At 43.6% G+C, this 14,961-nt stretch overlaps 1 protein-coding gene across 17 annotated transcripts in view; it reads left to right on the forward strand.

The window, feature by feature from the left end:
• LOC106573205 (protein-methionine sulfoxide oxidase mical2b-like) overlaps window positions 1-14,961 on the forward strand; it is a 77,471-nt gene that overhangs the window by 22,463 nt on the left and 40,047 nt on the right. For all 17 annotated transcript variants that reach the window (XM_014148021.3, XM_045696967.2, XM_045696966.2 and 14 more), the window contains 4 exons: window positions 646-746; window positions 1,603-1,860; window positions 11,616-11,731; window positions 12,644-12,770. In XM_014148021.3, the coding sequence (XP_014003496.3) occupies window positions 646-746; window positions 1,603-1,860; window positions 11,616-11,731; window positions 12,644-12,770 (602 nt within the window). The remainder of the gene's footprint in view (window positions 1-645; window positions 747-1,602; window positions 1,861-11,615; window positions 11,732-12,643; window positions 12,771-14,961) is intronic.

Raw genomic sequence — 14,961 nt, forward strand, 5'->3', positions numbered from 1 at the left:
CTTAACGGGTCATTAGAAATGGTGAATCGTTAAAAGTCAAAGATGCTTTTGCAAAAGCATATCTTAATTATTAAAGATATAGTTAACTCGGACTGGTGTGTTTAACTCTCCTCATTTGGTAATGCAGAAATTAGCCACCACACAAGACGGCACAAACAGATCTGCGACCAGGCTAATTTATGTCTAGAATTCTGATTCCCTAGGTGTCATCATCAGTCCAATGGGAACCAAAATAAAATGTTTTAATCAATGAAACCAGTGTGGCTCCTACAAAAAAGGAGTGATGTGTTTACGATGAAGTGCTAGCCTGTCGGGTAGATAAGATGTGCTTTGCCATGCTAGAACACTATGGAGAATCCTGTGCTGCTGATTTCTCTCTTTGCTTGGCTTTGTGAGGACATTTGGCTCAGCAGTGAAGACAGGCTGGAATCCCTTCCCCTCCAATCCCCTCTTAATCAAAGGGCCGTGCCCCATCACTCACATGGATCATAAGATAAACATTGTATTTTGAAACATGATCCACTGGGCTAATCCCTACTGTACAGTTGGTCAACTAATACAACCACCCCACTGGTTGTACGGTCAACCTGGTCAACATGATGATGCACATAAAGGTGTTAATTCATCTTTGTTGTCTTGTTGCAGGGATTGATCTGGAGAACATTGTGTACTACAGAGACAACACGCACTACTTTGTGATGACTGCAAAGAAGCAGAGTCTGCTGGACAAGGGGGTCATCATTCATGTGAGTGGTGTTTGTTTTGCTCCTTTGTGTTCACCTTCCCCATATGTCATTCCCCCACTCTTCCAATCCCCAACTGTTCAGATATTTACAGCTGTGCAATTGTGCCCTATCTGCCAGAGGGTGCTAAATCTCAGCCCTTTGTTTGAACTGGGAATAAAAGCACAGAACAAGGTGGAGTGAGAGGAGAAACGGTGTTGCTGGTTGAGAAGGAATCTGGCACGTGTGTGTATCTGGTCTCTGAAGGCTCGTTTTCGTTTCATTTTTCCTTCAGTGAAGATGGACTCCTCATCCGTCCTGCTCTGAATGTGACCTCTGTGTGTAGTCTTTAAACTCTCATCATAGCACTGCTGCCTTGACTGGTTCGAATTGTCAGCGAGCTCTTGACTTACATTTTAAATTGTACAATGAAAATATGTTTGATAAAATATGATGGTGATTGCATGTGAGGGCACTGATCCATAACAATAATGTAGTAGACTTGTAATCCCTGTAATTGCTTGCTACCTGAGGTGAAACCTCCCTTTTGTTTCAGCAGCTGGTTAAAAAAACAGACTTGTACTGCGTAGCTTTTCAAAGTCTGCTTACGTGTTCAGAAATGTTGAACAAAACTGTTTAGGGCAACTAAAGTCTTTAGGGCCGTTTGCCATCACCTCAGTCTAGTCTACACAGAATGAAGAGGGATCACATGCAATAAGTAGGTAGGGCCCTGATGTTTTCCTGACCATATGACCTGACCAGGAAAATCTTAAGCCCCAGTTATAGGCTCCAACTAGGGTCTGGTAGAGGTGGTGCTCTGATCCTTTCGGAGCAATACCATTAATTTTCCATCAACCCTCCCTGTTTCTTGGTCCTGCAGGATTACATTGAAACAGAGAAGCTTCTGGGCCAAGACAACGTGAACCAGGAGGCTCTTCTCTCCTACGCCCGCGAGGCTGCCGACTTTGGCACCAACTACCAGCTGCCCTCTCTGGACTACGCCATCAACCACTGCAACCAGCCCGATGTGGCCATGTTCGACTTCACCTGCATGTACGCCTCAGAGAATGCGGCGCTGTTCAGGGAGAAGTGCGGACACCAGCTACTGGTGGCTCTGGTGGGGGACAGTCTACTGGAGGTGAGGGGGGCTTTACTTCATACTAATGTTGTACTGTTGTGGGTGAAATTAATACACATTGTCGCACCATAGCAAAATGGAGTAAAACATTTTGCAGCAGAAACCAAAGACATGCATTTCTTATTGGATAACTTCAGGTTTTCCCCTCTGTTCGGTCCGTTTTCATCCGTTTGTTGCACCGGTATAGATTACTGTTAACCTCTATGGGCTAGGCGGGACGTAATCGTCCCACCTAAGTAACAGCCAGTGTAATCCAGTGGCGCGATTTTCAAATACCTTAAAAATCCTATTACTTCAATTTCTCAAACATATGACTATTTTACAGCTATTTAAAGACAAGACTCTCGTTAATCTAACCACACTGTCCGATTTCAAAAAGGCTTTACAACGAAAGCAAAACATTAGATTATGTCAGCAGAGTACCCAGCCAGAAATAATCAGACACCCATTTTTCAAGCTAGCATATAATGTCACAAAAACCCAGAAGACAGCTAAATGCAGCACTAACCTTTGATCTTCATCAGATGACAACCCTAGGACATTATGTTATACAATACATGCATGTTTTGTTCAATCAAGTTCATATTTATATCAAAAAACAGCTTTTTACATTAGCATGTGACGTTCAGAACTAGCATACCCCCCGCAAACTTCCGGGGAATTTACTAACAATTTACTAAATTACTCACGATAAACGTTCACAAAAAGCATAACAATTATTTTAAGAATTATAGATACAGAACTCTTCTATGCACTCGATGTCCGATTTTAAAATAGCTTTTTGGTGAAAGCACATTTTGCAATATTCTAAGTACGTAGCCCAGCCATCACGGGCTAGCAATTTAGACACCCGGCAAGTTTAGCCTTCACCAAAATCAGATTTACTATTATAAAAGTTTGATTACCTTTTGTTGTCTTCGTCAAAATGCACTCCCAGGACTGCTACTTCAATAACAAATGTTGGTTTTGTCCAAAATAATCCATCGTTATATCCGAATAGCGGCGTTTTGTTCGTGCGTCCCAGACACTATCCGAAATGGTAAATCAGGGTCGTGCGCATGGCGCAATTCGTGACAAAAAAATTCTAAATATTCCAATACCGTACCTCGAAGCATGTCAACCGCTGTTTAAAATAAATTTTTATGCAATTTATCTCGTAAAAAAGCGATAATATTCCGACCGGGAATCTCCTTTTCGGCAAACAGAGGAAAAAACACAAAGACGGGGGCGACCAGTGCACGCGCCTAAGCCCACAGTCCCTTGATCGGCCACTTGAGAAAGGCGATAATGTGTTTCAGCCTGGGGCTGGAATGACGACATTCAGGTTTTTCCCGGGCTCTGAGAGCCTATTGGACCTGTGGGAATTGTCACGTTACCGCAGAGATCCTTTGTAATTGAATGAGATGTCAAAGAAAGACAAATGGTCAGACAGGCCACTTCCTGTAAAGGAATCTCTCAGGTTTTGACCTGCCATTTGAGTTCTGTTATACTCACAGACACCATTCAAACAGTTTTAGAAACTTTAGGGTGTTTTCTATCCAAAGCCAATAATTTATATGCATATTCTAGTTACTGGGCAGGAGTAGTAACCAGATTAAATCGGGTACATTTTTTTTATCCAGCCGTGCAAATACTGCCCGTTGGTGGGTGGTATAAGGGGCTTTGGTGACAAAACAGATGGCACTGTGATAGACTGCATCCAGTGTGCTGAGTAGAGTATTGGAAGCTATTTTGTAAATGACATCGCCGAGGTCGAGGATCGGTAGGATAGTCAGTTTTACGAGGGTGTGTTTTGCGACGTGAGTGAAGGAGGCTTTGTTGCAAAATAGGAAGCCGATTCTAGATTTCATTTTGGATCGGAGATGTTTAATATGAGTCTGGAAGGAGAGTTTACAGTCTAGCCAGACACCTAGGTAGTTGTCCACATATTCTAAGTCAGAACAGTCCAGAGTAATGATGCTATTTGGGCGGGCGGGTGCGGGCAGCGAATGGTTGAAAAGCATGCATTTGGTTTTATTAGCATTTAAGAGCAGTTGGAGGCCATGGAAGGAGTGTTGTATGGTATTGAAGCTCATTTGGAGGTTAGTTAACAGTGTCCAAAGAAGGGCCAGATGTATATACAGAATGGTATCGTCTGCATAGAAGTGGATCAGGGAATCACCCGCAGCAAGAGCGACATCGTGTGTATATATATATATATATATATGAGAAAAGAATCGGCCCGAGAATTGAATCCTGTGGCACCCCCATAGAGGCTGCCAGAGGTCCAGAGAACAGGCCCTCCGATTTGACACACTGAACTCTATCTGAGAAGTAGTTGGTGAACCAGGCGAGGCAGTCATTTGAGAAACCAAGGCTGTTGAGTCTGCCGATAAGAATGAGGTGATTGACAGAGTCGAAAGCCTTGGCCAGGTCAACGAAGACTTCTGCACAGTACTGTCTTCTATCGATGGCGGTTATGATATCGTTTAGTACCTTGAGCGTGGCTGAGGTGCATCCGTGACCAGGGATTCGAAATGGTCAGTGATCTGTTTATTAACTTGGCTTTCAAAGACTTTAGAAAGGAAGGGCAGGATGTCTATAACAGTTTGGGTCTAGAGTGTCACCCCCTTTGAAGAGGGAGATGACCACGGCAGCTTTCCAATCTTTAGGGATTTCGGACGATACGAGTGGTTGAACAGACTGGTGATGGGGTTGCAAAAATGGGGGCAGATAATTTCAGAAAAAGAGGGTCTAGATTGTCTACACCAGCTGATTTGTACGGGTCCAGGTTTTGCAGCTCTTTCAGAACATCAGCTATCTGGATTTGGGTGAAGGAGAAGCTGGGGAGGCTTGGGCAAGTAGCTGCGGGGGGTGCGGAGCTGTTGGCCGGGATTGGGGGGGGGTAACCAGGAGGAAAGCATGGCCAGCCGTAGAGATGCTTATTGAAATTATCGTGGATTTATTGGTGGTGACAGTGTTACCTAGCCTCAGTGCAGTGGGCAGCTGGGAGGAGATGCTCTTATTCTCTTATTCTCCAAACTTTTTGGAGTTTGTGCTACAGGATGCACATTTCTGTTTGAGAAGCTAGCCTTCGCTTTCCTGACTGACTGCGTGTATTGCTTCCTGACTTCCCTGAAAGTTTCATATCGCGGGGACTATTCGATGCTAGTGCAGTCTGCCATAGGATGTTTTTGTGCTGGTCGAGGGCAGTCAGGTCTGGAGTGAACCAAGGGCTATATCTGTTCTTAGTTCTACCTTTTTTGAAAGGGGCATGCTTATTTAAGATGGTGAGAAAATTACTTTTAAAGAACGACCAGGCATCCTCGACTGACGGGATGAGGTCAGTATCCTTCCAGGATACCCGGGTCAGGTCGATTAGAAAGGCCTGCTCGCAGAAGTGTCTTAGGGAGCGTTTGACAGTGATGAGGGCCACGGATGCAGGCAATGAGGCAGTGATTTCTGAGATCCTGATTGAAAACATTAGAGGTGTATTTGTAGGGCAAGTTGGTCAGGATAATATCTATGAGGGTACCCATGTTTACGGATTTAGGGTTGTACCTGGTGGGTTCCTTGATAATTTGTGAGATTGAGGGCATCTAGCTTAGATTGTAGGACTGCCGGGGTGTTAAGCATATCCCAGTTTAGGTCACCTAACAGAACGAACTCTGAAGATGGGGGGCAATCAATTCCCATATGGTGTCCAGGGCACAGCTGGGAGCTGAGGGGGTCTATAACAGGTGGCAACAGTGAGAGACTTATTTCTGGAGAGGTTCATTTTTAAAATTAGAAGCTCGAACTGTTTGGGCATAGAGCTTGCAAAGTTCTGTCATACTTTCCAGGTATCTCTGCAGTAGATTGCAACTCCTCCCCCTTTGGCAGTTCTGTCTTGATGGAAAATGTTGTTGCGGATAGAAATCTCAGAATTCTTGGTGGCCTGCCTTAGCCAGGATTCAGACACGGCAAGGACATCAGGGTTGGCGGAGTGTGCTAAAGCAGTGAGTAAAACAAACTTAGGGAGGAGGTTTCTGATGTTAACATGCATGAAACCAAGGCTTTTTCGGTTACAGAAGTCAACAAATGAGTGCCTGGGCACACGCATGGCCTGGGTTAACCTCCACATCACCTGAGGAACAGAGGAGGAGTAGTAGGATGAGGGTATGGCTAAAGACTATCAAAAGTCTAGTGCATTGGGGACAGAGAATAACAGGAGCAGATTTCTGGGCGTGGTAGAATAGATTCAGGACATAATCTACAGACGGGTATGGTGGGGTGCGGGTACAGTGGAGGTAAATCCAGCCACCGAGTGATAAGAGAGGTTGCATCTCTGGACGGGCTAGTTATGCTGGGTGAGGTCACCACATGTATGGGAGGTGGAACAAAGGAGGTATCTGAGGCATGTTGAGTGGGACTAGGGGCTCCGCAGTAAACTAGGACAATAATAACCATCCTAAACAACAGTGTACAAGGCATATTGACATTTGAGAGAGGCATAAAGCAATCACAGGTGTTGATTGGGAGAGCTAGCTAAGGCAACAATGGGTAAGACAACAGCTAATCAGTTAAGACAACAGGTAAAATGGTGATGAATGGGCAGAGTTGACACACAATACAAAACATAAAAAATGGCAGTTGTTGTGCCGCAAGGTGTTATCTTTAAAAAATATCTGGTTTTATTGCTAGCTTGAGTTACCTGGGGTGGCAGAGTACCATGTAGCCATGGCTCTATTTAATACTGTGCGTTTCCCAGCCTCTGTTCTGGACCTGGGGACTGTGAAGAGACCTCTGGTTGCATGACTTGTGTTGTACCGATGAGTGTCTGAACTGTGTGCCAACTGCTTGAACAGACAGGTCGGTGCCTTCAACACATCAATACCTCGCACAAAGACCAATACCAATGCAGTCAATCTCTCAACTTTGAGCCAGGAGAGATTGACAGAAATGTAACTGACTCCCGTGTACATCTAAATGCACTAGGTGCTACTTTGTACTGGACCAACTGCAATTTACCTATGGCCCTCTTTGCCACACATAACCACACAACTGGGCAGTAGTCCAGATGCAACAAAACTAGCACCTGTCTGGTCGACTAAGATGTCAAGAAAGCAGAGCAACGCCTTAACATTGTCACGAACCGGCTCGAAGTCCGTAACAAAAAGGGAGACTGTGGAGATAATAAATATATTTTTGTTATTCCTTAACTGAGGAAACGTAAATACAATTAACAATGGTGTGTGTGTAGTCAGTAATCCGTAGTGTGGTTGCGTGCATAAATGTGATCATGAGGGGTGTTGAAAGGAGCCAAAGCAAACAAACAAAAATGCCACAACCAAAAACTAACAGTGTGTCTGCATGGAGAGAGTCTCCTCAATGGTGTATTTATCTCGGGACATACCCGGGCCCAGGTGTGTCCCATGTCGCTGACGAGCCTCCCAGCTCGGCTCGCTGACATCCTAATAAGGAAAACAAGAGCAAAGACAAAGAATACGGCAGACAGAGTGGGATGGTCGTCACAACATGGACAGACCTCTTCCCATTTTAGCAACCGAGTCAATATGTTTTGACCATGACAGCTTACTATCTTGGGTTGCACCCAGCTGTTTAGTCTCCTCAACTTGCTCAATCACCACGTTATTCAATAATGGATCCTAAATTAGGTTTAGCATTGAGTGAGTGATTTGTCCCAAAAACAATGCTTTTAGTTTTTTATATATATTTAGCACCAGCCTATTGCTAGTTACTCATTCTAAAACTGACTGAAGCTCTGTTAAGAGTCAGTTATTTATTTTATTGTCGTAGCTGACGTGTATACTTTTGAGTCGTTAGCGTTCATAGACACACAAGCTTTATTCAAGGACATTGGAAAGTCATTAGTAATAACAGAAAACAATAATGGCCCAAGCTGGCTGCCCTGCGGTACACCACCCAACTGAATTTGCATTAGAGGCTTCCATTAAAGAAAACCCTCTGTGTTCTATTAGATTGGTAACTCTCAATCCATGATAAGGCAGAGGATGCAAATCCATAACACAAGTTATTTTTTCAGCAATACATTTATGATCAATGATATCAAAAGCTGTACTGACATCTAACAAAACAGCTCCCAAAATATTCTTACTATCAATTTCTTTCAGCCAATCTTCAGTTATTTGTGTCAGTGCTGAGCATGTTGGGTGCCCTTCCCTACAAGCATGCTGAAAGTCCGTTGTAAAATAACTATTTGATCAAACGCGATTATTTTCCAAAAGTTTGCTAAGCCCTGGTAACAGGCTGATTGGTCAGCTGTTTGAACCATTAAAGGGTGCTCTGCTATTCTTGGGCAGCGGAATGACCTTTGCCTCCCTCCAGGTCTGAGGGCACACACCGTATTCTAGGCTTAAATTGAACATGTGGCAAACTGGAGTCACAATGTATTCTGCTACCAACCTCACCAACTTAGCATCCAGGTTGTTGGTACCAGGTGGCTGGTACAGGTTAAGGCAATAAATAGGCCATGGTGGTGAAGTAATTACAATATAGCAATTAAACACTGGAATGGTAGATGTGCAGAAGATGAATGTGCAAGTAGAGATACTGGGGTGCAAAGAAGCAAAATAAATACAGTATGGGGATGAGGTAGGTAGATGGGCTGTTTACAGATGGGCTGTGTACAGGTGCAGTGATCTGTGAGCTGCTCTGACAGCTGGTGCTTAACCTCTTGGGGCTAGGTGGGACGCTAGCGTGCCACCCGTGGTGCACTCCATCAACAGCAGGTGCATTTCAAGAGCGGCAAATTTGAATCCAAATAAATGTCAAAATTCAAATTTTTCAAAAATACAACTATGTTACACCATTTGAAAGATAAACATCTCCTTAATCTAACCACGTTTTACGATTTCAAAAAGGTTTTACGGCGAAAGCATAAATTTAGAGTATGTTAGGACAGTACATTTACAAGAGTTGTGTGTAATGTTTTGTCAAGTCAAAGACAGGGTCACCAAAACCATAAAACCAGCTAAAATGATACACTAACCTTTTACAATCTCCATCAGATGACACTCCTAGGACATTATGTTAGACAATGCATGCATTTTTAGTTCTATCAAGTTGATATTTATATCCAAAAACAGCGTTTTACTATGGCATTGATGTTGAGGAAATCGTTTCCCTCCAATAACCGGCAGTCAAGTCAGCGTCACAAATTAAATAATTAAAATTAGAAAACATTGGTAAAATATTATATTGTCATTTAAAGAATTATAGATTTACATCTTTTGAACGCAATCAACTTGCCAGATTTAAAAATAACCTTACTGGGAAATCACACTTTGCAATAATCTGAGCACTGTGCCCAGAAAAATACGCGTTGCGATACAGACTAGACGTCATGTTGGGGAGATCTAAAATCGAAAATACTATGTAAATAATCCATTACCTTTGATTCTCTTCATCAGATGTCACTTCCAGGTATCACAGGTCCATAACGAATGTAGTTTTGTTCAAAAAAGCTCATCATTTATGTCCAAAAATCTCCGTCTCGTTAGCACATGATGTAAGCCAGCCGGACTTCTCGTCATGAACGAGGGGAAAAAATATATTTCCGTTCGTTCAAACATGTCAAACGTTGTATAGCATAAATCATTAGGGCCTTTTTTAACCAGAACATGAATAATATTCAAGGTGGACGAATGCATACTCTTTTATAACGTATTGGAACGAGGGTACCCAACATCAACTCGCGCGCAAGGTGTCTAATGGGCCATCATCGTTCCATGGCTCTTGTTCGGTCAGATCTCCCTCCAGAAGACTCAAAACACTTTGTAAAGGCTGGTGACATCTAGTGGAAGCAATAGGAAGTGCCAAAATATTCCTAAACCCCTGTGTTTTTCAATGGGATAGGTTTAAAGTCAATACAACACATCAGGTATCCACTTCCTGTCAGAAAATGTCTCAGGGTTTTGCCTGCCAAATGAGTTCTGTTATACTCACAGACACCATTCAAACAGTTTTGGAAACTTTAGAGTGTTTTCTATCCATATATAATAAGTATATGCATATTGTAGTTACTGGGTAGGATTAGTAACCAGATTAAATCGGGTACATTTTTTTTATCCAGACGTGCAAATGCTGCCCCCTAGACCCAACAGGTTAAAGCTAGTGAGGGAGATATGAGTCTCCAGCTTCAGAGATTTTTGCAGTTCGTTCCAGTCATTGGCAGCAGAGAACTGGAAGGAAAGATGACCAAAGGAGGAATTGGCTTTGGGGGTGACCAGTGAGATATACCTGCTGGAGCACGTGCTACGAGTGGGTGCTGCTATGGTGACCAGTGAGCTGAGATAAGGCGGGGCTTTACCTAGCTTTACCTTTACGGCTCCCATAGGCTCTCAGAGCCCGGGAAAAAGCTGAACGATATCGAGGCAGCCTCTGGCTGAAACACATTATCGCTTTTGGCAAGTGGCCGATCAGAGTACTATGGGCTTAGGCGCGTGCCCGAGTCGACCGACTGCTTTATTTTCTTTCGTCTGTTTACCTAAACGCAGATTCCCGGTCGGAATATTATCGCTTTTTTATGCGAAAAATGGCATAAAAATTGATTTTAAACAGCGGTTGACATGCTTCGAAGTACGGTAATGGAATATTTAGAATTTTTTTGTCACGAATTGCGCCATGCTCGTCACCCTTATTTACCCTTTCGGATAGTGTCTTGAACGCACGAACAAAACGCCGCTGTTTGGATATAACTATGGATTATTTTGAACCAAACCAACATTTGTTATTGAAGTAGAAGTCCTGGGAGTGCATTCTGACGAAGACAGCAAAGGTAATAACATTTTTCTTATAGTAAAACTGACTTTGGTGAGTGCTAAACTTGCTGGGTGTCTAAATAGCCTGGCATCACAGGGCTAGCTATCTACTGAGAATATTGCAAAATGTGCTTTCACCGAAAAGCTATTTTAAAATCGGACATATCGAGTGCATAGAGGAGTTCTGTATCTATAATTCTTAAAATAATTGTTATGCTTTTTGTGAACGTTTATCGTGAGTAATTTAGTAAATTCACCGGCAGTGTTCGGTGGGAATGCTAGTCACATGCTAATGTAAAAAGCTGTTTTTTGATATAAATATGAACTTGATTGAACAAAACATGCATGTATTGTATAACATAATGTCCTAGGGTTGTCATCTGATGAAGATCATCAAAGGTTAGTGCTGCATTTAGCTGTGGTTTGGGTTTATGTGACATTATATGCTAGCTTGAAAAATGGGTGTCTGATTATTTCTGGCTGGGTACTCTGCTGACATAATCTAATGTTTTGCTTTCGTTGTAAAGCCTTTTTGAAATCGGACAGTGTGGTTAGATTAACGAGAGTCTTGTCTTTAAAATGGTGTAAAATAGTCATATGTTTGAAAAATTGAAGTTTTTGCGTTTTTTTGAATAACGCGCCACGGGATTACACTGGCTGTTACGTAGGTGGGACGATTTGGTGCCACCTACCCTAGAGAGGTTAACAGTGTCCAAAGAGGGGCCAGAGGTATACAGAATGGTGTTGTCTGCATAGAGGTGGATCAGAGAATCACCAGCAGCAAGAGCAACATTGATGTTTGTGGCTTGTCCTTATTTATAGAACCATTTTTTTTCAGCTCTTCTTACAGTAGATCAGATGAGCATTTTTCTTCCCACACATATTCCCTTTAGGCAGTTTGAGAACATTGCTTGCTTGTTGTCGCTGAACAATTAGTGTGTCTCCTGCTTTGTATGAGCGTAGTGTGTTGACCCATGTTCTCTCTGTCTTCAGCCCTTCTGGCCCACGGGGACAGGCTGTGCTAGAGGGTTCCTGGCTGCCTTTGACACGGTGTGGATGGTGAGGGGCTGGGCGCAGGGCAAGGCCCATCTGGAGATCCTGGCAGAAAGGTACAGTAGGCTAGAGATGTTTACATATGAGATTCTATTGACGGCCTCCCGAGTGGCGCAGCAGTCACTACAGACCCGGGTTCGATCCCAGGCTGTCTCGCAGCTGGCCGTGACCGGGAGAGCCATGAGTCGGCGCACAATTGGCCCAGCGTTGTCCGGTTTAGGGGAGGGTTTGGCCGGGCCGTGACTTCCTTGTCCTATCGCGCTCTAACGACTCCTTGTGGCTGACTTCGGCCGCCTGCGCGCTGACTTCGGCCGCCTGCGCGCTGACTTCGGCCGCCTGCGCGCTGACTTCGGCCGCCTGCGCGCTGACTTCGGCCGCCTGCGCGCTGACTTCGGCCGCCTGCGCGCTGACTTCGGCCGCCTGCGCGCTGACTTCGGCCGCCTGCGCGCTGACTTCGGCCGCCTGCGCGCTGACTTCGGCCGCCTGCGCGCTGACTTCGGCCGCCTGCGCGCTGACTTCGGCCGCCTGCTGGGCGGTGTTTCCTCCGACACGTTGGTGCGGCTGGCTTTCCGGGTTAAATGAGCAGTGTGGCTTGGCAGGGTCTCGACCCTCGCCTCTCCCGAGTCCCATAGCGGGAGTTGCAGCGATGGGACAAGACTGTAACTACCAATAGGACATCGCAAAATTGGGGAAGAAAAGGGGTAAAAGTACAAAAAATTTATTATTTTTGACATTTTATTAATCCAGGTTTGGAGAGACCGGTTCCAGTCACTTTGGAAAAAATTTCTGTCAGGTGTCTACATTCAAATTATGATTAGATCCATGTTGCTACATGTTAGAAACGTTTGGTTATCCTATTAGTGGAAGTTATGGTGATTTTTGTGTTTACCTGTCATACTGTGGGACAATAATCTGTTGCTCTGGTTTTAACAGAAAATGAATGATTTCATCTCATGACATGTTTGTAGGGAGGGCCTCTACAGGCTATTACCCCAAACAACGACAGAGAACATCTCAAAGAACTTTGATCAGTACACCATAGACCCGGTAACACGGTACCCCAACCTCAACTCTAGCTGTGTCAAGCCACATCAGGTTTGTCTGAGATGGAGAATACCTCACATTTACATTTTAAACAGATAAATTGTCTTGTCCTATTTACAGTGCATTCGGAAAGTATTCAGACCCCCTGACTTTTTCCACATTCTGTTATGTTACAGCCTTATTCTAAAATTGATTAAATTACTTTTTTCCCCCTCATTAATCTACACAGAATACCCCATAATAAAAAAAGGTTTTTGGAAATTATTGCAAATGTATAAAAACAGAAACCTTACTTGCATAAGTATTAAAACCCTTTGCTATGAGACTCGAAATTTAGCTCAGATGCATCCTGTTTCCATTGATCATCCTTGATGTTTTTACAACTTGATTGGTGTCCACCTGTGGTAAATTCAATTGATTGGACATGATTTGGAAAGGGAAGGCACACGGTTTTTGCTCTGACATGCACTGTCAACTAAGTCATGAGGTCGAAGGAATTGTCTGTAGAGCTACGAGACAGGATTATGTCGAGGCACAGATCTGAGGAAGGGTACCAAAACAATTATGAAGCATTGAAGGTCCCCAAGAACACAGTGGCCTCATCAATCTTAAATGGAAGAAGGTAGAGTCTTGATGGTTCCAAACAAGAGCTGTCTGCCTGGCCAAACTGAGCAATCAGGGGAGTAGGGCGTTGGTCAGGGAGGTGACCAGGAACCTGTGGGTCACTCTGAAAGAGCTCCAGAGTTCCTCAGTGGAGATGGGAGAACCTTCCAAAAGGACAACCATCTTTGCAGCACGCCACCAGTCAGGCCTTTATGGTAGAGTGGCCAGATGAAAGCCGCTCCTCAGTAGTTTCCCTAAAGAAACAAGATTCTCTGGTCTGATGAAATCAAGATTGAACTCTTTGGCCTGAATGCCAAACATGTCTAGCACCATCCCTACGGTGAAGCATGGTGGTGGTAGCATCATGCTGATGGGATGTTTTTCAGCGGCACGGACTGGGAGACTAGTCAGTATCGAGGGAAAGATGACCAGAGCAAATTACAGACCGGTCCTTGATGAAAACCTGCTCAGGACCTCAGACTGGGGGCGACGGTTCACCTTCGACCAGGACAATGACCCTAAGCACACAGCCAAGCAACGCAGAAGTGGCTTCGGGACAAGTCTCTGAATGTCCTTGAGTGGCCCAGCCAGAGCCCCGACTTAAAACCCGATCGAACATCTCTGGAGAGACCTGAAAATAGCTGTGCAGCGACGCTCCCCATCCAACCTGACAGAGCTTGAGAGGATCTGCAGAGAAGAATGTGGAGAAACTCCCCAAATACAGGTGTGCAAAGCTTGAATCGTCATACCCAAGAAGTTTCGAAGCTGTAATCGCTGCCAAAGGTGCTTCAACAAAGTACTGAGTAAAGGGTCTGAATACTTATGTAAATGTGGTATTTCTGTTTTTTATTTTAATACGTTTGCAATTTCTAAACCTGTTTTTGTTTTGTCATTATGGGGTATATAGATTGTTACTTTACAGCCTTATACTAAAATTCATGAACTTTTTAAAATATTTTTTTAGCAATGTGGAAAAAGTCAAGGGGTCTGAATACTTTCCGAATGCACTGTAGAACAGTTGACAATTAACCCATTCATGTCCATTGCAGAAATGTTATTTATTTTAGTCTAGTTTATTTTATTCTTGTTCTCGCTCCTTACTGATTGAAAAATGTCTTGGCCAAAGCATTTATCTACAATTTGAGTTTTTGATATTGTACTATATTTAGTCTTTGGACACATGGGGTTACTGTTTTTTACACATTTCATTAATCAAGTGGCATGTTCATTAAATACAGTTTAAGTCAGAAGTTTACATATACATTTAAACTCAGTTTTTCACAATTCCTAACATTTAATCTTAGTAAACATTCCCTGTCTTAGGTCAGTTTGGATCACCACTTTATTTTAAGAATGTGAAATGTCAGAATAATAGTAGAGTGATTTATTTCAGCTTTGATTTATTTCATCACATTCCCAGTGGGTCAGAAGTTTACATACACTCAATTAGTATTTGGTAGCATTGCTTTTAAATTGTTTAACTTGGGTCAAATGTTTCGGGTAGCCTTCCACAAGCTTCCCACAATAAATTGGGTGAATTTTGGCACAATCCTCCTGACAGAGCTGGTGTAACTGGGTCAGGTTTGTAGGCCTCCTTGCTCGCACACGCTTTTTCAGTTCCGTCCACAAATGTTCTATA

The sequence above is a fragment of the Salmo salar genome, chromosome 16 (assembly GCF_965601325.2).
Source record: "Salmo salar chromosome 16, fSalSal1, whole genome shotgun sequence".
NCBI lineage: Eukaryota > Metazoa > Chordata > Actinopteri > Salmoniformes > Salmonidae > Salmo > Salmo salar.